At 39.1% G+C, this 24,690-nt stretch overlaps 2 protein-coding genes and 1 long non-coding RNA gene across 4 annotated transcripts in view; 1 reads left to right on the top strand and 2 right to left on the bottom strand.

Annotated features, from left to right (window-relative positions):
* LOC116615008 overlaps positions 1-24,690 on the top strand; it is a 38,840-nt gene that overhangs the window by 1,665 nt on the left and 12,485 nt on the right. The window contains exon 1 of one of the 2 annotated variants that reach the window (XM_048730360.1): positions 16,495-16,774. The exons of the other annotated variant lie outside the window; for it this stretch is intronic. Within the exon in view, the coding sequence (XP_048586317.1) occupies positions 16,639-16,774 (136 nt within the window). The 5' untranslated portion in view covers positions 16,495-16,638. Of the gene's footprint in view, positions 1-16,494; positions 16,775-24,690 lie in introns of those variants that run through there. 2 annotated transcript variants of the gene reach the window in all.
* LOC125568338 lies at positions 12,895-14,500 on the bottom strand. Its single transcript, XM_048730363.1, has one exon. It carries the CDS (start codon positions 14,317-14,319, stop codon positions 13,378-13,380), a length of 942 nt encoding a protein of 313 aa, XP_048586320.1. The 5' UTR covers positions 14,320-14,500; the 3' UTR covers positions 12,895-13,377.
* LOC116615009 lies at positions 17,707-19,136 on the bottom strand. Its single transcript, XR_007312252.1, has 2 exons — positions 18,831-19,136; positions 17,707-18,676 (listed from the first exon to the last, which is right to left on the bottom strand). It is a non-coding gene; the product is annotated as an uncharacterized LOC116615009 (long non-coding RNA).

Genomic DNA, 24,690 nt, shown 5'->3' with positions numbered 1-24,690 from the left:
TGTAAAAGAGGCTGCCAAAAAAGTGTACTTTAAATTGAATAGTGGCAACCTCAAAACAACTTGGAAATTAATAGGTTTACTGATAAACCGGAAAAATAGTACCAGTCTACCGCCAATTACGAAATTAATCTATAACAACAAGTGTTATACTGACAAAGCCAGTATTGCACACCACTTAAATACGCATTTCATTAATGTAGGTGAAGACCTCGCGAATAAGATTCCACATAGTACCCAACAGTACATAAAACGTACTTTTCGTGATAGCTTCAGTTTTCGCGCCATTCTTGTCCACGAAGTGTACGACTTGCTATATGGATTGGACCTTAAAGTATCGTCAATTGGCGTACCAAGGCGCTGTATTAAACTTGCGTCTAGTCACATTAGTGACAGTTTAACCACCATACTTAATCAATCATTGCAGCAGGGTGTGGTACCTGATATACTTAAAATATCTAAAATCACCCCTGTGGACAAGGGTGGTGAAATCACGGATCCGTTTAATTTTCGACCAATTTCAACTCTGTCAACTTTCACTCAAGTACTTGAGAAGCTTGTTTATCAACAAATCATTAACTATGTAGAAAAACAGAACATACTTTACGAATGTCAATTTGGATTTCGGAAAGGTTACTCAACTTCATTGGCTATAACCGAAATAATAAACACTCTTAGAAAAGCGATCGACAATAATATGTATACCTGTGGTGTATTTTTAGATTTCTCGAAGGCTTTCGATACAGTTAACCATGGCATTTTACTAGATAAATTAGAGGCCTATGGGATAAGGGGATTGACACTCAAGTGGTTTACTAATTACCTAACAGACAGAAAACAATATCTTGACTTGGGTGGGGCCAGGTCTTCTGAGCTGACAATGCTTTGTGGTATTCCGCAAGGAAGCACACTAGGTCCGCTTCTATTCCTAATCTACATAAACGATCTGCCACATTCCTCTGACAAGCTAAGTTTTAAAATATTCGCAGATGACACCAATGTTTTCGCCTCTTCCAGCGATCTTATAGCACTAGAGAATTTGATGAATACGGAGCTTGCCAAGGTGGAAAACTGGTGCCACGTTAATAAGGTTTCTATAAATATGACAAAAACAAATTACATGATAATCAAATCATCGAGAAAAAAAGATACTCCTATTAATATTCGATTTAGAAATTCAGATGGATCTGATCAATTGTTGGAACGTAAGAAGTACATTAAATACCTAGGAGTAATGATAGACGAGCATCTTACATGGAAAAATCACATTTCTTTTATTCGCTCCCGCATTTCCAGAAACATAGGAATAATATCTAAATTAAGGCACTATCTTTCTATCCAACAATTGAAGCAAATCTATTACAATCTGGTCTATCCACATATTTCATATGGCATATTAGCATGGGGTAGCACTTTCAAAACGAACTTGAAAAGTTTGCAAACAAAACAAAATCATTTTGTCAGATTAATTTTTTTTGCCCGCACTTATGGGAAAGACACTGCAAGTGCCAAACCATTGCCAAACTTACTAGATATTCTGACTGTAGATAATGTTTTCAAATTACATGCCCTAAAATTCATTCACTCGTGGCACAAAAGTCTTCTTCCTGATATTTTTTATTACACTTTTCAATATGCCAGCAGCTTACATAGTTACAACACTAGGTACGCAGCAAATCAAAATCTATACAAACCCAAAATACGAACAAATATAGGTAAGCAATCAATTTCTTTTGTCGGTTCCGATATTTGGAGAGATCTTCCATTTTCTCTCAAGGACTCAGGCCCCTTTTCTTTTCCAAAACTCGCCAAACATTATCTACTGTCAATCTAGCCTATAAACTTTGTAAATATCGTTATTTTTCTCTAACAATTTCCATAGTAACTTGATAATAAGATTAGTTTCCTTCCCAGGGTGGGTGGGGATTGGTTGAGGGGGGGGGGGGGGGGGGGCAGTAATTTCTTCTTCTTTTTTCTCTCTCTCTTTTTTCTGCTCAAAACTGACTTTTTATGGTAAGGGAAGCTAACTCGATAACTGACTAGTTTATTTAGCTTCCCTGCTCGAACTTGTTCTCATTTATTTTACTTGTAACAAATTATAGATCTCTATCCTTTAGTATATACCTTTGTAAAGAAACAGAATTATGAGCAAAATAAAGATGATTTGATGATTTGATTTGACACTCCCGGAACACTCGAGGGTAGATATTACTTTCGGTTTGTACGCAGGCTTCTCAGTTTCTTCAGACAAAACGGTTCAGACAATCAGACCATTTGAATCCGTATATTTTCTCATTGAATACTATTTTCTAGCTGCCTTTTTTTCTGTGAACATACGAACTTTAAAGCACTAAAGTAAGACAAAAAAAACACATAAAAGCAGTGAGACCGAGTGGGGCCTGGGAGTTGCATGATTGACTGGATGGATGGATGGATGGATGGATGGATTGTGACACCACAGGGTACCCGCGCGATGACCACAAAAACCAAGTCGCATAGCTATGCCATATTTCTATACCTATGGGGCTCCGCTATGATGCGCACAGCGCAGCTAATGCTGAGGCTCGGTTCAAATAGGGGTAGTATGCCTAGTAGGGTTAAACATAGCGCCCGTTCATATGAAAAATGCTCTCCTAGCTTGGAGGGTTAACTTTGAAAGTGTGATCGCCGAGCCATATTAATAAACAAGATGGCGGATCGGAATTTTGGCAATTAACGCAACAATAGTTCCATTGGCGTGCTTAGCGGCAGCTTTCAGTTCTTTCGGGTTCTGATGAACCCTACATACACAAAAATTTAAGAACATTGTTCCTGCTTTCTGGGGCGCTATAGTAATGATGGGTTAATCTAGTCACTCCTGGAGATATTGCTGTTATTTTCGTGATTGAAGGTTTTAAGAACACCTGCCATATCCCCAATTTATTGTAAATGTTTACCTAAACTTCAATTATTTTTAGAATTTTTATAATTGTTAACCAGTTAACAGTGCCGTACATTACTATTTTTGGTTATATCGATTTACCTACTTATTATGCAAATATTCAAAATGGCCGCGCGGAGTTTGAAACTTGAATTTGTTTTGTTAGCGAGACGTCGCATCGCAAAAATCGACCAAAACAGCAAAATATCCTGCGCTATACCAAGTTTGATATTTGATTGATGAGTTCCTGTGCTCGGAAGTAAAATATCGTTTGGGAAACCTTTACAAATTGAGCGCTTTTATTGGAGACTGCCGTAAAATCGAACTCTTTTCGTAATGTTTACGTTTAGAAAAAGAGAAATCTGAGTGTGATGGACCAAATTCTACGGCTTAGAACCTTGACAGGACTAAACTAGGATAAATGAGGATCATGGCATACTAAAACAATTTTCACCACAAGCCGAAATGAGTGCCCACAGGGTATGGTGAAAGTTGAGGAGAGCGGAGGTTGAATTTTGAGGACGAAAGTGCGAGTCAAGGCCCAACGTCTATACAACAGGGAAAAATCACCGAAGAATAGGTATGAAAATTCGTGTCAACATTTAGCCGAAAAGCATTTTACCCTACCCTTGTCTCTCGGGGGTTCGCTTCTTATCATTCTTTAGCTAAATATCTTGCCCTGCGACCACCACAACAACATTGGGGGGGGGGGGGGTACACTCTAGCTGTAAACATGACTGTTGGTTCCGACAGATACGAACATTTTATGCCTCCAAAAGAATGGAACAACATGACTGTTGGTTCCGACAGATACGAACATTTTATGCCTCCAAAAGAATGGAACCGCGCCACCTCTAAGAATATACCTGCATCTGAACTCTATACCCAAAACTCCACCAAGAATAGATAGCCCCCCCCCTTCCCCCCAAAAAAGTAACCCAAATCTGAGTTCTATTCGTAAATCATACAAAAGCTTGAAACTTGCCAGTCCCGTAAAAAAGTTTTAGAAGGAAAATTTGCTTATCAAATTTAATTTATTTTTATTCCCTTTTATAAAAAAAAAAAACTCTATCCTCCTCACCTCCAAGGCCCTAGTCATCAAACCCGGTACAATTTTACTTCCTTGTCTTCGCACCTTGTGTGAGCACACCACATGTGACATGCCCTCAGTCATCACAACCTCACTCCCCTTACCATACATTTCTCAACCTTTAATTTTACACTCTATGCCTTTTCCTATTTGTCTGCACACACCATAAAATAGCCCTCATTGAGTAAGCGCATTACATAGCCACTCAAACCAGTGCCCCCTCTAAAATCTAATGCTGGAGGGGCATAATATGTTAAAATAAGCATTTGCGATAAGAACGTTTTGATGAATTAGCCCCCCCCTACTCATCCTCAAAAATACCCAAACCTGAGTTCTATACATAAAATATACCAAGCATAGAAACTTACCTCCCAAACAAATAACCAAACCTAAATTCTATAGCCCAAGCATACAAAATCTTGCTATAAGGGAGCTTCAACTCTCAGATTTGCTTATTGAATAAAATCAATTTTATTCCATTTTTATAAAAAAGACAGCAAACAAACTCTGTGCAATAGGCACTGAGATAAAAAAATGCTCCTGAAGTATCACCAAATATAAATATTTATTTTCCATACAGTATGATATCTATGACTGCACAATCATACTCTTAGAATCTCCAAGGCCTAGTAATCAAACCTGGTACAAGAGGGGTAAAAAGAAGGGCATAATATGCTAAAATAAGCATTTGCGATAAGGACTTTTTGTCAAATTAGCCCCCCCCCCCCCAAAAAAAAAAAAAACCCAAACCTGAGTTCTATACATAAAATATAACAAGTATAGAAACTTACCTCCCAAACAATTACTCAAACCTATATACCCCAAACATATAAATCCTTAATATCACTATAGTTTCAAAGGGGAGTTTAAACACTCAGACTTGCCTATCAAATTAATTTAATTCCCTTTTTATAAAAAAAAAGACTCTTTGCACATATAATAGAGACTGGCGAGAAAAAAAAATAAACCTGAAGTATCACCAAATATGAATAGATATTTTCCATATGATATCTGCTCTAGTGAAGCTTGGAGCCTCTGGTACCCAGGGTATGACTATACTCCCATTCTCCTATTATCTCAAAGGCCTAGTAATCAAACATGGTACAAGTTTACTTCATCTTCACAACCTGTGTCAGCACCCCCAATTAGACCACCCCTTTGCCCTTACCATGCCTTTTCCTCACCCTAGTTTACACTTTATGCCTTTTACCATTTGTCTGCACACACAATGAAATACACCCTCAATGGCTCTAACTTGGTGTTAGAACCTGTGTATTAAGCACGATTTGTGTCACAAAACTTCCTTTTTTTTAAATAAAATGAATCATGATGAAAACAGAGCTGGATACAATGAAGTCATTTGGGGATGGTTCTGACTTTGAGGTATACATACACCCCTCATTGGATAAGCACATTACATAGCCCCTCAAACAAGTGCCCCCTCTAGAATCCATTTATAAAAAAAGCCATAATGTGAGCATTTGTGGTAAGGACTTTTTTTACAACGAGTAATAGCAAACTAAGGCAGCAATGAATAATGACTGCCATCCCAGAGATTTACTGATCATAGCAAATCTATTTATTCCAGGATCAAATATAATAATAATAATAATTTAATATAGCATTATAAAAATCTCAATGCTTTACAAACATCCTACTCTATTCTACTCAATAATTTAGCTAAAACTCTATCTTACACATATATAACTGATGCAAATATATATATATATATATATATATATATTTGCATCAGTTACACACCGCATCATTCCGACACGCCAAACACAGAAACTCCACCGAACTCAGCAAACACGTCTGGACTCTCAAGGACAACATGATTGAGTACTTTATTTCATGGCGCATTCTTTCTTCCCACTCCGCCTACAACAGTACCACTAAGCGTTGCAACCTCTGCCTCAAGGAAAAGCTGACGATCATCTGCCAACCCAAACTATCAACTCTAAATAAACGCAATGAACTCGTGTCCTCGTGCCGCCACAGAAACAAAGCCCTGCTACGAAACAATTAGAACTGTTTATCCCGTCACCGTTAAAATTTTCGCGCTATCAATTTTTCACACGTTCCGCACTGTTAGTTTTCGCCCCGCATATTTAATGTAACTCGCTATTGTTCCTCTTACCGCCTTAGCTAAAACTATCAGTCTATTATTATGTAAATTTCAATGTTAATAGTATATATACGATGGTAGGAATATTCTCATTAAATCCCCTGATGAGTGGGCAACCACGAAACAGACCTGTAGGGAAACCTATTTAGTTTGTATTTTTCTCAAACCAACACTATACACCGCTCTACTTTCGAGTATTGAGCACTTTCTATGAAAGCCTTCAACCATCATTTTATATATATATATATATATATATATATATATATATAGTAGTGTGAAGAAAGACGCTACGATTCCCAACTTTTAGACATTATTAAAAATTTACTAAACGTTTCGGCCCTTCGGCCTTCTTCAGTATAAAATAAGTTAAAAAGATAAAAAATACAATGGGCTTAAAACTACATCCTTATATACTTACAACTTGTGAATTCTTTAAATATAGTGTACTTAAATTACAGCTATGTGTTATTGAAATGAATTCGATTTTTCGACTTATACTCCCTGCGTTTATTTAGACCATGCGGAGCCAAAGTAAATAATTGCATCATCCAGTACGCTTCTCTATTGAGAAGAACACTGTCTAGACCAATCAGATCCTGCCTAGCTATTGTTTCAATTACAATGAAGTCAAAATCACTCAAATTATGCTCGCTGCGGTTGAAATGCTTGGCGACTTCACATGTTTTCTTGTTGGTTCTCATACTGGACTTATGATTGCGAAAGCGCACCTTGAATTCCGTAGTGCAGGAACCCACGTATTGTAAATTACATTTCCGACAGGTTGCTAGGTAAATTGCATTCTTAGAATTACAAGAAACACGTTGCCTTATAAAGTATTTCTTACCAGTTGCAGCGCTAATGAAATGTCGTGATTGAACAAAATAACTGCTACAGAGATCACATTTCTTCCCGCATTTAAAACAACCACTATTATTCTCTTGGTTACTGATTTCAGTGGCCGCACGTTGCTTGAATTTAGAAGGCGCAAGGATGTCTTTGAGATTTTTAGGCCTTCTAAATGCCGAAATTATACTACCTTCCGGAAAAACCTCTTTCATAAAAGTAGAGGAATGCAAAAAACTAAGATTTTTCCGAACGATCTGCCCGATATCCGGAAGGTTAGGATTGAAATCCATAACCAGAGGTGTAACCTTGCGTTTGGCTCTATTTGATTTAGGCTTAAGTAGTTCACTTCTAGAAAGAGAAGCAACTTCATTAAACTTGCTAGAAACTAATTCAGGTTTATAACCCTGTTCTATCAAATAATTCTTATATTCATTATTTCTACGGCATAGAAAGTTCTCGTCAGAGCAGTTGCGCTTAAGGCGCAAAGCAACGCTATATGGAATGGCGCGCTTACAATGTTCAGGGTGACAGCTCGTGGGAGGTAAATAAAGATGACTATCGGAAGGCTTCGCATAGACATCGGTCTTGATAAAGCCATCGACAAGGTGCAAGGTCAAGTCCAGCACGTTAAGTTTGTGCTCTGAAAATACTAATTCAAATTTAATAGTGGGGTATAACCCGTTAATATATTCCGTAAATTCGTCTAACTTATCTCGACCGTGCACCCAAATATCAAGAATGTCGTCTCTATATCGTAACCAAAGCATAGGTTTGATCACATGACCATTTTTCGCTAAATGGTCAATCTCCCCCATAGCTATGTCCGCATAGCTACAGGCATTCTTGGGTCCCATAGCAGTTCCCATACATTGCAGGAAGTTTTGGTTGCCAAATTGCGAATTGTTATGTAAAAGACAAATTTTTACTGCTTCTAAAAGGCATTCCGAGGACGGAGACTGAACTGCCCTAGACTGGAGAGCTTTCTCAACCGCAGACAAACCCAATGTGTTGTCTATATTGGGAAACATTGAAACAACATCCCATGAAACCAGAAGGGTATTAGGGGGACAGGGACCCGCCCTATTAATAGTCTCAATTTTACTGAGCAAATCCGAAGTATCCTTAACGAAAGATGGCATAGATTGCGCCAAGGGCTTCAAATGGAACTCAGTAAAGGCTGATAGCCTCTCAATAGCTGTACAGCAACAAGACGTGATAAGGCGAAGTGGGTTACCCGTTTTATGGGTTTTGACATTACCGAAGGCCACGCCCGGTTTGGCCTTGACGTCCGAAATCCACTCAGCTATATCGGAACTAATCTGACCTTTACTGAGCCATTTTTCACCCCATTCCTTAACTTTATGGAAGTGCGAATCCGTAGGGTCGAAGTTAAGCTCCTTATAATGAAGTGGGTTTTGTAATTGCCTCATATATATATATATATATATATATATATATATATATATATATATATATATATATATATATATTGCCTCATATAATATATATATATATATATATATATATATATATATATATATATATATATATATATATAGTGTTGGTTTGAGAAAAATACAAACTACATAGGTTTCCCTACAGGTCTGTTTCGTGGTTGCCCACTCATCATGGGAAAATCCCCTGATGAGTGGGCAACCACGAAACAGACCTGTAGGGAAACCTATGTAGTTTGTATTTTTCTCAAACCAACACTATACACCGCTCTACTTTCGAGTATTGAGCACTTTCTATGAAAGCCTTCAACCATCATTTTTTATATATATATATATATATATATATATATATATATATATATATATATATATATATATATATATATATATATATATATATATATATATAGTGTTGGTTTGAGAAAAAAATACAAACTACATAGGTTTCCCTACAGGTCTGTTTCGTGGTTGCCCACTCATCAGGGGATTTAATGAGAATATTCCTACCATCGTATATATACTATTAACGTTGAAATTTACATAATAATAGACTGATAGTTTTAGCTAAGGCGGTAAGAGGAACAATAGCGAGTTACATTAGATATGCAGGGCGAAAGCTAACAGTGCGGAACGTGTGAAAAATTGATAGCGCGAAAAATTAACGGTGACGGGATTAACAGTTCTAATTGTTTCGTAGCAGGGCTTTGTTTCTGTGGCGGCACGGGGATACGAGTTCATTGCGTTTATTTAGAGTTGATAGTTTGGGTTGACAGATGATCGTCAGCTTTTCCTTGAGGCAGAGGTTGCAACGCTTAGTGGTACTGTTGTAAGCGGAGTGGGAAGAAAGAATGCGCCATGAAATAAAATACTCAATCATGTTGTCCTTGAGAGTCCAGACGTATTTGCTGAGTTCGGTGGAGTTTCTGTGTTTGGTGTGTCGGAATGATGCGGTGTGGTTTCTGTATCTGGTCTTGAAGCTGTTTTCAGTGAGCCCGACGTATGTTTCCGAGGTGTTGTTGTCTTTTCGGGTTACGGTAGCTTGGTAGATAATAGATGTCTGTAGGCAGTTTCCGTCTAGAGGGCAGGTGTCTTTCTGTCGGCAGTTGCATGTCTTGTTGTTGGTAGTGGTAGGGGCGGAGCTGGCGATCTCGGTAGTCGACGATGCGGTGATGATGCGCTTGTTGTGGTTGTCGATGATCTGTTTGGTGTTGTTCATGCAGCTGTAACTGATTTTGATGGTGTTTCTGTTGAAGATTTTACGGAGGTGGTTGTCTTTCGGGAAGTGTTTGTCTATCAGGGTGAGGAATCTGTGGCCGATGTTGGTGCTGGTGTTCTTGCTGAAGGGCGGGTTGTACCATAGGATGTTGTTGCGTTTGCGGGTTTTACGGTTGGTTACGGTGTTGGGTTCGTAGCGTAGCGTGTAGTTGTATCCGCTATCGTCGAGTGCTTTCTGGTAAGGCGGCGCGGTCTGGTCAAAGGAGGCTTGGTCTGAAGATAGGGCAGATAGGCGTCTGTTGATACCAGCAGGGATGTTCTTGGTGATGGAGGGCGGGTGGTTGCTCTCACGGTGGACATATTGTAGCGAGGAGTTCGGCTTTGTATAAGGCTGGTGTGCATTACGTTTTAGGTCGAGGGTGACGTCTAGGAAATTGACAACTTGTTTGTTTGCCTCAATGGTGATTCGGAGTCCGTTGTTGTTGAAGATGCGGCATAGTTCCTTTTTTAGGTTTTCGGTGGCTCTGGGTGTGGCGTTGGTGATGGCTAGTCCGTCGTCGCGGTAGAGTCCTACGTTCATATTGAGGTCCTGAAGTTGGGAGAGAAGGAAGTTGCCTACAAGTTCACAGGTTTCTGCGCCATCGAAGCTCCCCATCGTAACATCAAATATCGTGGTGCCTTTCTTCTGCCAGGGTGTTTGGTTGTGGACCAGGAAGGAGCTCTTGGAGTGGGTTATGATCTCTTTTTCATCAGGGGTGATTTCGTCATAGTTGGAGGCGAAGTCGAGTGCTCTTGATAGTAGGTCTTGGCTGATAGATGGGTAGAATTCTACAATGTCAAAACAGATGAAGTTGAGTTGGTGTTTGTTTTCGGCAGCCTTGAACCAGTCAAAACTAAAGCCGTCATTGACTGGTTCAAGGCTGCCGAAAACAAACACCAACTCAACTTCATCTGTTTTGACATTGTAGAATTCTACCCATCTATCAGCCAAGACCTACTATCAAGAGCACTCGACTTCGCCTCCAACTATGACGAAATCACCCCTGATGAAAAAGAGATCATAACCCACTCCAAGAGCTCCTTCCTGGTCCACAACCAAACACCCTGGCAGAAGAAAGGCACCACGATATTTGATGTTACGATGGGGAGCTTCGATGGCGCAGAAACCTGTGAACTTGTAGGCAACTTCCTTCTCTCCCAACTTCAGGACCTCAATATGAACGTAGTACTCTACCGCGACGACGGACTAGCCATCACCAACGCCACACCCAGAGCCACCGAAAACCTAAAAAAGGAACTATGCCGCATCTTCAACAACAACGGACTCCGAATCACCATTGAGGCAAACAAACAAGTTGTCAATTTCCTAGACGTCACCCTCGACCTAAAACGTAATGCACACCAGCCTTATACAAAGCCGAACTCCTCGCTACAATATGTCCACCGTGAGAGCAACCACCCGCCCTCCATCACCAAGAACATCCCTGCTGGTATCAACAGACGCCTATCTGCCCTATCTTCAGACCAAGCCTCCTTTGACCAGACCGCGCCGCCTTACCAGAAAGCACTCGACGATAGCGGATACAACTACACGCTACGCTACGAACCCAACACCGTAACCAACCGTAAAACCCGCAAACGCAACAACATCCTATGGTACAACCCGCCCTTCAGCAAGAACACCAGCACCAACATCGGCCACAGATTCCTCACCCTGATAGACAAACACTTCCCGAAAGACAACCACCTCCGTAAAATCTTCAACAGAAACACCATCAAAATCAGTTACAGCTGCATGAACAACACCAAACAGATCATCGACAACCACAACAAGCGCATCATCACCGCATCGTCGACTACCGAGATCGCCAGCTCCGCCCCTACCACTACCAACAACAAGACATGCAACTGCCGACAGAAAGACACCTGCCCTCTAGACGGAAACTGCCTACAGACATCTATTATCTACCAAGCTACCGTAACCCGAAAAGACAACAACACCTCGGAAACATACGTCGGGCTCACTGAAAACAGCTTCAAGACCAGATACAGAAACCACACCGCATCATTCCGACACACCAAACACAGAAACTCCACCGAACTCAGCAAATACGTCTGGACTCTCAAGGACAACATGATTGAGTATTTTATTTCATGGCGCATTCTTTCTTCCCACTCCGCTTACAACAGTACCACTAAGCGTTGCAACCTCTGCCTCAAGGAAAAGCTGACGATCATCTGTCAACCCAAACTATCAACTCTAAATAAACGCAATGAACTCGTATCCCCGTGCCGCCACAGAAACAAAGCCCTGCTACGAAACAATTAGAACTGTTAATCCCGTCACCGTTAATTTTTCGCGCTATCAATTTTTCACACGTTCCGCACTGTTAGCTTTCGCCCTGCATATCTAATGTAACTCGCTATTGTTCCTCTTACCGCCTTAGCTAAAACTATCAGTCTATTATTATGTAAATTTCAACGTTAATAGTATATATACGATGGTAGGAATATTCTCATTAAATCCCCTGATGAGTGGGCAACCACGAAACAGACCTGTAGGGAAACCTATTTAGTTTGTATTTTTCTCAAACCAACACTATACACCGCTCTACTTTCGAGTATTGAGCACTTTCTATGAAAGTCTTCAACCATCATTTTATATATATATATATATATATATATATATATATATATATATATATATATATATATATATATATATATATATATATATATATATATATATATATATATATATATATATATATATATATATATATATATATATATATATATATATATATATATATATATATATATATATATATTTATATATATATATATATATATATATATATAGTGTTGGTTTGAGAAAAATACAAACTACATAGGTTTCCCTACAGGTCTGTTTCGTGGTTGCCCACTCATCAGGGGATTTAATGAGAATATTCCTACCATCGTATATATACTATTAACATTGAAATTTACATAATAATAGACTGATAGTTTTAGCTAAGGCGGTAAGAGGAACAATAGCGAGTTACATTAAATATGCGGGGCGAAAACTAACAGTGCGGAACGTGTGAAAAATTGATAGCGCGAAAATTTAACGGTGACGGGATTAACAGTTCTAATTGTTTCGTTAGCACCAACGATTAGTCTTGCGGCAGAGTTCTGAACACGCTGTAGTTTGGCTATTTCTTTTTTGGAGTCCAGACAGAAGACTATTACAGGCATCTAGTTTTGAAGTTATGAAAGCATGAATGAGCTGCTCACAGTTATTGCGGTCAAGGTATTTCCGTATTCTGCCAATGTTCCTTATAGAATGGTAGGCTGATTTGCAGATGCTGTTGACATGTTTTGTCATAGATAAACTCGAATCGATGATTACTCCGAGGTCGCGTGCTGCCTGGGCTGGTTTGATGAAATGTCCATCAACGTCGATTTCAGGAATTATGTTGGTTGACGTGAATCGAGATGAGATATGTACAATTTCCGTTTTATCGGGGTTACAAGCGAGGCCATTTGACGTACACCAGATGAGGATATCCTTGGCACAGACTTCAAGCCTTGATAGAACTGAAGACCGATCTTCAGACGGGCAAATGGACACATATAACTGCGTGTCATCAGCATACATCATCGCACCAAGACCATGTGCACGAACAACATCTTCGATAGGCGCGAAAAACAAAGAGAACAACAACGGGCCGAGTACAGAACCCTAAGGAACGCCATAACGCAGTGGTTGGCTGGAGGATAGAACACCGTCTATAAGGACTTGTTGAGTTCTGCCAGTTAGATATGATTTGAACCACTGGAGTGCTATCTCATTAATTCCATAACGATGTTGCATACGCGACAACAGAGCCGAGTGTTCTATAGTGTCAAACGCAGCCGACAGGTCAAGGAGAACAAGTACTACTTCCTGTTGGCAGTCAATAGCGGTCAGAATGTCATTAAAGACGCGAAGAAGAGCAGTCTCTGTGCTGTGGAAGGGGCGGTAAGCAGATTGTAATTTAGCCAGTAAGCCGTTGGGGATAAGATAGTTCATCGTCTGGTTAGCAGCGACACGTTCAAGTGTTTTTGATAGGAAGGCAACGTTTGTAATCGGTCGGTAGTTTGGATATACTTCGCGGTCAAGACTCTGCTTCTTGATGGAAGGGTTGATCACTCCACCCTTGAGAGAGGTAGGGAAAACACCAGATGACAAAGATGCGTTGACAATGGAAGTGATGGCCGGGGCAATAACATCAATGGATTGTTTTAGTACACTTGTCGGCACAGGATCTAATATGCACGATTTAGGCTTGGATTGTTGTAAAATATCACGTATATAACTCACTGATACAGCAGAGAACTCAGGAAATGACGCCACACATTGTGGCTGAGCTGGCGTCACTGACATCTCCATCGTTAACAGGGGCGATGATCGTAGGTTGTCCTTTAAATGCTGAATCTTGGTAGTGAAAACTAAGATGAAATCTTCTGCAAGAGCTTGAGGGGATTCATATGATGGTAGCAACGGAACCGGCTTCACCCTGAAAAGGCCATCAATTAAACGAAATAACTGCGTCTGATTGGAACCAGATATTTGATCCTTGTAGAAGTTCCGCTTAGCTACATTCAGTGCAGTGCTGTAAGCTCTACACTTCTCTTCGTACATCTGGCGGTGGATTTCTAATCTCGATGAAACGTATCTCCGTTCTGCTTTGCGTTTCTGTCTTTTCAATAACCTAAGACTATCATCATACCAAGGTGAATAGGGTCGCAGTGTAACTGAAAAAGTGCGAACAGGAGCATGTTTCTCGATGAAGTGGTTTAGCACAGTGTTATACTGATCACATAAGACGTTGCAGCCAGAGTCATCACTCGGAGCAGAACTGTAGATGGCGGAAACCCTGATGTCATTGCACCAAGAGTCGAAATTAATTTTCCGTAACGGACGCCGATGCAGTATTTTCTTGGAGGCACATGGCTTTGGCATGTCAACATCACAAATAATGGCACTATGGTCAGATACAAAGTTAGGGAATGCAACGATTTCAGGACGTCCGCGCACTGACAAGTCGCCGTCCCGCACAACAACTAGGTCAAGGGTGTGGTCTTTTCTGTGCGTAGGACCTACGTGCGTAGGTGAATAAAGTCGAAGTCCCGTAGAGTGTTTATTACATCGGCAACAGTGGGATCTGAGCAGTTAGGAACAGGCAACCGTGTGCTTGTGTCTTCAACCACGTAGACTTAGAGTTGTTTTCAGCAGTCAGCCAAGTCTCAACAAGGGCTAAGACATCAATTCTTTTGGATATGACAAGATCACAGATAGATGCAGCTTTCCTGTTCATGGCACGAATATTCCAAGTAGCTAAGTGTAATCGAGGCGCACTGTCCGGTGTAATTTTTCCAGTATTTATTTTTAAGAGATTAGATGAGTTCCTGGCATTATGAGTGTTGGCGCTGGTCGAATAATCATGGCGTGTGGTGATTAACACAGGTAGGTGTTGGCTATTGTTCTCGCAAAGCTTAGTTCCATGAACAATAGAATGGTTGCGGCCAGGATCACTTGAGATCGCGGTGTTGACATGAAGTTGTAACTCAAGTTGTAAATTAGCTTCAGATCTCTTCCTCTTTCCAGCTCTTTTCCCTCTGAATCTGAATATACCCAGGTGCTTTAGTGTGCAAAATAATGAGATATTAACAGGTTTCAGAAACAGATTCCTTGTTCTCATTTGGCGACGAATACTGTAGAGGGACTCACGAGAGAATGTTGATGTTGTTTTAGTGTACGAAGCTGTATGCAAATCCATAGCAGGTCTCGAAGAATAATCTAAGTGAATTTCTGGGCCAGGGTTTATAGAAATGTCCATAAATATTGTAACATTAATCGGAGGATCATGTCCTGGAATTTCTAGGGATGTGTAGCCATGTTTTGATATCTTGGTGAGGGAACGCGTCGATCGGTGAAATCCTGATGGCACCAAGCGCAATAAGACTGGCAAAGGCTTGAAAACAGTGCAAAAAAGCCCGAACTGGTGTTGCCTTGGGCGTTTCGGCGAAGACGAATCCATTTCATTGATTGAGAGATTTTGATGAGGAACAGTACCGATCATACACAAAATTAAATACAGAGCAAAAAACATCGTGGCCGCCATGATCGGCGCCTGCAATCAACATTTAAACAGTACTTTCATGTAGTGTCTTTAAATTGCATACAATAAACAGTGACTCGCGGCCAATCTGTATACGATTTAGCTTCATTTTTTTTTAGACTCTCTGCCATTCTGTATAAGATTCATTTTAGTTTCAATATCCCAGCTAAAATTTTTCTTGGAGTGTCTTCATTCCGAGTGCGAAAGCAAGATAAATCCAGGGAAATTTTGTGCATTTGTATGACTTGATGAAACGTACAGCTAGATAATTGGTGATCAATGTTATAGCCTGCTAGCAGTGGCTTACCCTTCCGCGTTCATTACAGTACGATTCGGTGAAGTCGTAAAAATAACCCTGCAAATGAGGTCTGTTGCCGATGAGAAACAACACAAATAGGGTATATATGACGCACTTAGTCGGTGAAATCCCTGCTTAAACAGATAAGAAGAAATCACTGCTAGCAGAGAGTTAAAAAGCGGCGTTCAACATGATTTTCCCGATTCAACGGAACCGCAATTTTGTTTTCCCACTATGAGTTGAGGCGTGTCCGCGTGAGACTGGGCATAGTAATACTCATCTCTGATTGGTTAATCAGGTTGTTTATCAAATATAACCAAAAATGGTAATGTTCCGCACTGGCAATATGATGGGAGAAAAATCCTTTAGAGGGAGTTATTTACAAGGCTTTGTTGAAAGGTATTGTTTGTGGTACTTTAATTTTTCATTGCAAACACTAATCCAATAGAATTCACGAAAATAACTCGTCAAGATAAAATACTTTTCAGCTTGTTTTCTTCGCACAGCAGATGCCGCGTTAATAATCAAGGGCGTGGGGCATATGGCAGGATGGATGTGGGAAGAATTTACAATCTTCACGCATTTTTTTTTGCTTATCCCATGGCTGATAGTAGCATTTGGAAATGCCATATTACGACTGGAGCATAGCAAACTGGGTCATTACGTCAGATTTGTTGGTAAGTATTATAAGTAGCTTCATTTCGAGACAAGAATTATGAATTATGAGAGAAAATGATATTGGTAGGGAAAGCCTTTCGTCCCATCCATTTTGGTGGTACCCAAACGACAGCTACCGTAATATAACTATGAAAGTGTTTTATATATCTAGAAAGGGATTTGTCAACATAACAACTTTACATTTTTCGTTCCTCGAGAATTCTACGGATAAATCCTACGTTTTTTTACTAGCTCACAAACCATATCTGAAAGTTGTACGGGACCTTTTGAGATGTAGAGTCGCTGAAACTTCATCGTCGCATGGTCGTAAGTAACTATTCCCAACCTTTCTTTTCCAAACTTTCGAACAGATTTTAAATAATGTTTTAGGGTTTTTGTGTACCCTACTAGCTGTTCCTTCGTCCTTTTTGCTTCTATCACTATGTTCTTTCGTGTTCTCGTTTGTTTATGTAAACAAACGATAACGGAAACAACATAGACTCTACACAGATAACTGATAGAAACAAACAGGAAAAAAGCTCTCTGCTTCTAGGTTATATCTATGTGTTGCATGATTTGATATTTCTAAAAAACACACATATCAAAGCAATGCAGCTATACTATTATAAGTAAATATACCCATTTACACCACAAACATATTTGCCCAGCAATGTTGGCGCTATTAGAACACTGTTGGAAGGTGATGTGCCCATCACAAAGTTTTATTTGTCTTGCGGTCAACCCGCCTAATAGCGGCCACAAGCAATATCTATTTGTGTTTTCACTGTTTGCTCAAGGCATAAAAAAAGAGAACAAAAAATCGATAAAACATTTCTATCCATAAGATTTCCCCTCCAACGTATTAAGATAGGTGTAAACACGCCTCCGTATCATAGGAAACTTTTGAAAAATATTTAAGTGGGATGTGGCTAGAAGGCAGAATGAAGAAGTATTGCAATTAATAGTTTATTGTAATTGAAATTTACTAAAATGATAAACAATTTTTGCTCACAAACAAAACATGCAAAGATGCGAGACGAAAAATATTGAATGACCATTTCGTCCTATTAGCCCTTCCAACGTTTTTTTCTTCTTCTGCAGTTTTAGGGGCCCTGAACATAAATTAAATATTACGCTGTTTACATCAGAAATTACTTTTACTTGTTGCCTACAAATTTACATTATATTGCCCCTTCCAAAACTTCATAGCGCAAAACTCAAAATCCATCAGGAATTTTGTTTAACTACCAACTGTAAAGAGTGATTTCAGTTTCATTAAAAATTGCATGTTGTTTGTCCTCGATCTAATAAAGCCATGGAGCGTTAAACAGACTGCGGGAGAACTCTTTCTTTACCTTCTATAGGGAGAACTAAGCCATGGTTAGTTACAGTCATCTTTTACCCTCTACAGGGAGAACGAAGCCATGGTAAGCAACAGTCATCTTTTACCCTCTACTGGGAGAACGAAGCCATGGTAAGTGACAGTCATCTTTTACCCTCTACAGCGAGAACGAAGCCATGGTAAGTAACAGTCATCATTTACCCTCTACTGGGAGAACGAAGCCATGGTAAGTAACAGTCATCTTTTACCCTCTACAGGGAGAACGAAGCCATGGTAAGTAACAGTCATCTTTTACCCTCTACAGCGAGAACGAAGCCATGGTAAGTAACAGTCATCTTTTACCCTCTACAGGGAGAACGAAGCCATGGTAAGTAACAGTCATCTTTTACACTCTACTGGGAGAACGAAGCCATGGTAAGTAACAGTCATCTTTTACACTCTACTGGGAGAGCGAAGCCATGGTAAGTAACAGTCATCTTTTACCCTTTACTGGCAGAACGAAGCCATGGTAAGTAACAGTCATCTTTTACACTCTACTGGGAGAACGAAGCCATGGTAAGTGACAGTCATCTTTTACCCTCTACAGCGAGAACGAAGCCATGGTAAGTAACAGTAATCTTTTACCCTCTACTGGGAAAACGAAGCTATGGTAAGCAGGCATGAATGCAAGAAGAAATAAACAAAGAATTTGGTGCACAGCCAGCTGTAGTAGAGGGGAAGTGGAAATGGCTTACCAGTGGCGTTTCGTAAGTCTGTTGACAACATGATATTTCGTGAAAGTTGAACTGATAACGAACGGACTTTGAAGCGAAACCTTGCATTCAGATAGCTATTTACCGAATGTGGCTCGATTTTTAATTGGCAAGAAAGGCAGGAATGACGTTAAATCATAGTCTTAACCTTCAAAGAATTCAACTAAGGCCGCCATGTTTTTTTTACATGGTTTGGAAAACCGCTGACAATTCGCGGGCTTTTTCGCTAAAACGTTTGATTTGATTGGCCAAGTGTTGTGGTATTAGAAAAGGCTATGGGTTACACTTGCGTCGTCGATTAGTAAGCTAACGATTAGCGAGTGACACAACCCCGCTACCGCAAAAAGTCCTGAATAGCTTCGCTACCACCACTTAAAAATGGCGTTTTCGTTTGGGTAAAGATTCAGTCGAGTTTGTGAAGTCGTTGAATCTCCGTGCATTCATCCCCCCCCCCCCCCCCCCCCCGATGATAGAAAAGTGGAAGATAAGACCGTTAGGGCGAAATAGCCAAAGTGACTGTGATATTTCTTCCAACTTGACCACATACTTGGCGGTACGCTCTCTCTCCTCTCTTTTCTCATACAAACGTTTTCTGTTTTTCTATAGCGAACGAGTGAGTATATATTTTTTGCTTTTATAAACCCTCCACAAAAAGTGTTGTTTGTTTGTCTTGTTTTTTGTTAAAAAATATTTATAGTTCTATATTTCTCTTAATTTTAGGAGCCCACTGTTTATAGAAAAGAGAAAAATAGTAACTCTAATGAAATTTTATTTTTCCTTGTTGTTTGGTTTAAATCGGATAAATGGTTGTCAAACCACATTGATGAATGTCACATTGATGAGCATGATTGTCTGAAAAGGCTTATTGATTGCCTAATGAATTTTCTACTTTTTATAACTGATTGTCAATAAACGCTACTGATTGTCCAAACCTGTAATTGAATTTTCGATTGCCTGCAAAAGAATGTTCATTCCATCCCGAAATATATAGATTTAGGCACTGCCTAAAAGCGGAGCCAGCATAAGCACATTTTGTGTTGACTGATCAAAGGTATTATTAGGTTATCTAGGATCCTGCTCTCTACTGAGATTTATTTATTGTACCAACCAAATGGATCCAGGCCTTATTCAATAATTTTAATTTTGCAGTACATCAAAGTTAACAAACACAATTCCTGGTGTTGATATGACTGTCAAAGTTGTCAAGAGTCTAATGATAAATTCTTATGTCCCATCATAGAAGTTCCATTATGAATATCTTTTTTTAAATCAAAACAATACTCCCACAAGCTTTGCCCTTGTGCAGAAAATGTCATGGATGTAACAGCATTCCAAACATTCAAAATAATATATTTAGACTGTTTAGATGCCATACTGTGATTTTTATGTATTGATTTAGTGACGATTCTCTCCTTCATTGGACCGAATATTCAGAAAAATGTCTTGAAATTAAAATCCAAAAATATATCTCCTTTCATGCATTACATATTGGTGCACCCCACTTTACCATATAGTGGCCTTGTTGTTGGTGGCCTACTCCCAAATGAATGCAATGAAGAAAAAACAGATTGAAAATGCTAACTTCTAATTTCAAACCAAACCCTTTCATTGATCTATGTTTGGGGTAGAGAGGAATCAAAGAATATCAATTGACTAAAAAATAATCGACAGGAGAGGAGATATAAAGTGAATTGACTCAACTTGAAAGGTTTGGTGAAAAAAATATAACAGTAATGAAAATAATTTGATTGAGCATTTCTTGACATTTCCCCTTTCCCATTATCTTAACCCTTTCACCACCACAGGCCTCTAAAGAGGCCATGTCTTTCCTATCCAAGCTATGTGAACAGAATTCTATTATTGAAAAAGAACAAGGTTGTTGCTAGTGTTATAAAGTTTGAGTATCTTGCCCTAAAAAACCCTTCCTCTTAATAAAAGTTCCATTAATGTACATTTGTAAAGCTACATTCTGACAAGCTTTGTTCTTGCGAAGAACAATGGATGAAACAGGATTTCAAAGATGGAATATAGTGTCAGACACAAGTTTAGATAAGATGCAATGCTGAAGATTTAATGTGCCATTTTAAGTGGTGATTTTCCATCACCATTGGAATTAATATCTACAAATATACATCCAGTAATGCATTGTATTTTGGTGTTTTGAGAAACCCTGGATCTAACTATTCCAATGAAACATCTAAAATATATGTAATGGGCAAGAGACTTGGAAAGAAAATCCTAAAAAGAAAATATAAGTGAAAGTAATAAATGAAAATTTCTAATTTAAAAATCAAATCTGTTCATTAATTTATTTTTGGTGTAGAGGGGAAATAGCAAAGAGCATCAATTGCATAAAAATAGTCAACAGGGAGAAGAAAAATGAAGAAATATGACTCTTCCTTAAATGTTTGAAAAGAAAATGTAATAACAATAATGTGATAATTATATTCAGTACTTTTCTAAAATATCCCCTTTCCCATTATCTTTAGGTTGATAGAAAACTGTTTTCTTTACAGATTTACTATTTAAAAAGCAAAAGTTTGTTTTTAGTTTAATATTATATAAGTATCTTATTCTAAAAAAACCTATGAGTGTGTACTGCTGAATCACATAGTAATGAACTAGTCATTTGTGCCCCCTCCCTTATGGTCCCGCAGAAGTCAGGGGTTAATGTGGGGTTTTAGACCACTTTTTAACCAGAATATGTCAAGAGGGGTGGTGGTTTTGACTGTTTTTGACTCTTAACTTGGAAACAGGCTTTTATTAAAGTTTAATCCCCCACCCTTCCTGGGACCATGGGTGTGGGGGTATCAAATGACTAGTGATTAAGAACATCCTACTGTTCTCTTCAAGACATGATTTTTAATTCTCATGTCTTCCAGTCTTTAGCATTCATCTTGGCCCTCATCAGGTAGTTCCTGGTTCATAAAAGAGTGAAAACAATTATTTATTATTTCTTTCAAAACAATCTTTTTATCAAGCCATTTATAATCTAAATTTTCCACAACTATTTGAAAAAAAAAATAAACACATGAGATGCAAGATGCAGACAATAACAACAATACATATTGAAAATAGGGTTTTTTTATCCTCGGTAAGGAAAATTTCTCTTCTAAGTTGAAAAAGCTGCTGTATCTTCTAAGGATATGTATCTTCTTAGGACTAAGAGCACAGGATATAAAGACAAGAACGGTCTTCTTACGAATGATTTGACAAATGCAACACGATATTGGTTAGCCTTTATGAAATATCTCAACACAATCTGCCCTGAAGAAGTCTTATTAAAGACGAATTCCAGTTTTTGTTGTATTGTATTTTATTCAACACAATCAAGAATATAGATAAAACGAAGAATGTCAAAACAAAACCTGTTATGCTCAAATAATTTGATTACTAAGTTAAGTACTCGCATCCTCAAAGCATACAAAAAGGACAACAAAAAGCCTAATAACTGTCATATCCTCAATAGACAATACAAATCGTCGTCCGAAACTCACCTGAACTGTTACTTGCTTAAATTTACTAGCTAAAACCAGATAAATCTTGGCGTGAATGAATGTTAGTAGATCTCCTCTAGTTGACTTTATCCTTAAGTCACAAAATTTGAGGCAAAATAAATAATCATCGCATAATCGACAAGAACTTTTTCCCTTGCTCCGTGCTTGTATTTAGTCGCCATTTCGGGGCCGAGTGGGGCCTGGGAGTCGCGCGGCTGACTGACTGGCTGGCTGGCTGGCTGGCTGGCTGGCTGGCGAGTGACACCACAGGGTATCCGCGCGATGACCACAAAAACCAAGTCGCATACCTATACCATATTTCTATGCCTATGGGGCTACGCGCGCGGCCTGCGGCCGCGCTTAGCTCCGCTATAAATGCCCAATTGCGTTATTGATTGTCCGTTGATGCTATTTAAAGTTCGCACATATTCAATCATTGTTATTGAAAGTCGAGGATGTTTCGTGCGATGTTGATGAACGTACAATGCACGTTAACGATACAACGTTTGGCACAAATGAATGTCCCTTTCCCGTTATTGAACAGCAAAAGGTGTAAATGACCATTTTGAAGCCTGTAACTAAGTTCAACTTCAACTTCAACTTTATTGTACATAAATACATTATTGTTTCTTTTATGTGCTCACCCGCTAATAGAACAGACTAATCTAGGCGGTTCAGCTTAAATAATAGTTACAATAATAGTTACAATAATTTCAGAAATAACAAACACAGGACGAGCAAGACGAACAGGTACACAATGGGAGGAGTTTAGTTTTCCTGTAGAGAGCTATGTTTGTTGGAGGAATATATCAAAGTTGTTCATTAGTCATAAAAACAGCATCCTACGTTGAATTTGGCCTATCAAGCTTGAATAGATAGATAGATAGATAGATAGATAGATAGATAGATAGATAGATAGATAGATAGATAGATAGATAGATAGATAGATAGATAGATAGATAGATAGATAGATAGATAGATAGATAGATAGATAGATAGATAGATAGATAGATAGATAGATAGATAGATAGATAGATAGATAGATAGATAGGTAGGTAGGTAGGTAGGTAGGTAGGTAGGTAGGTAGGTAGGTAGGTAGGTAGGTAGGTAGGTAGGTAGGTAGGTAGGTAGGTAGGTAGGTAGGTAGGTAGGTAGGTAGGTAGGTAGGTAGGTAGGTAGGTAGGTAGGTAGGTAGGTAGGTAGGTAGGTAGGTAGGTAGATAGTTAGGTAGGTAGGTAGGTAGGTAGGTAGGTAGGTAGGTAGGTAGGTAGGTAGGTAGGTAGGTAGGTAGGTAGATAGATAAACTTATTTACAGTGTTGTGATGTATTCTCTTAGTTTTGCGGAGAAGGCTTGACTTGGCTTCTTTGATTTCTAGTGGCAATGCATTCCACCTTTTAGCTGCTACAAACTTAAAGCTGTTTTTTGCTAATGTAGTCCAAGCCTTTGGAAGTACTAAGTTATGGTTTGCTGCATTTTTAGTGTTCTTGTTATGTACATCACTACACTTAACGAACATATCTCTGATATAGAATGGGGTCATATTGTTCATAGCCTTAAAGAGCAAAACGAGTTGTAGGTAGATTATTCTTTTGTCGAATGGGACAATATTTAGTTCTTCAAAAAGTGGTTTTGAAGGTGCATCCCATTTCTTATCGAGGATAACCCGCGCACATCGTTTCTGGAACTTGACCATATCGTCGATGTGTTGCTTTTTGGTCGAGCCCCAGACGATAGCACCATAGTCTAATATTGGCTGTATGAGCGAATGGTAGAACAGGGTTCTTGCTTTAAGTGACAGGAATTTATTTGTCCTTTTTAACAAGCCTAGTCGCTTGGAGATTGTGAATGTACTTGAGGTGGTTGTCCCAGGTTAAGGAGTTGTCTAATCTTATGCCAAGCAGTTTAACTTCATTGACACATTCAAGCTGGCCATTTTCTGTGCTGACTGTCAAATCCTTTCCTGTCAATGTGCGCAACTTTGGCTTGCTACAGATAAGCATTGATTTGGTTTTGCTTTGGTTCAAAACCATTTTGTTTTCATTCGCCCACCCATTCACCTTTTTTAGCTCTTCAGTAAGAATAGACTCAACCTCACTAACGCTACTTCCACTTGCGACTTGTGTTGTATCATCTGGATATATCTCGAGTGCGCTGTTGGAGACTTCAAGTGGTAAGTCATTAATAAACAGGATAAACATTAAGGGACCTAAAATCGAGCCCTGGGGAACGCCTACAGTAATGGGCTGCGAATCTGATAGCTGACCACTTATTGTGACTTTCTGTTTTCGGTCTTGATAAGACTTGAACCAATTTAGTGACTTTCCAGAGACGCCATATATGGAGA

The sequence above is a fragment of the Nematostella vectensis genome, chromosome 7 (assembly GCF_932526225.1).
Source record: "Nematostella vectensis chromosome 7, jaNemVect1.1, whole genome shotgun sequence".
Lineage (NCBI taxonomy): Eukaryota > Metazoa > Cnidaria > Anthozoa > Actiniaria > Edwardsiidae > Nematostella > Nematostella vectensis.
The sequence above is the reverse complement of the archived record's forward strand: the minus strand, read 5'-3'. Positions and strand labels throughout refer to the sequence as shown.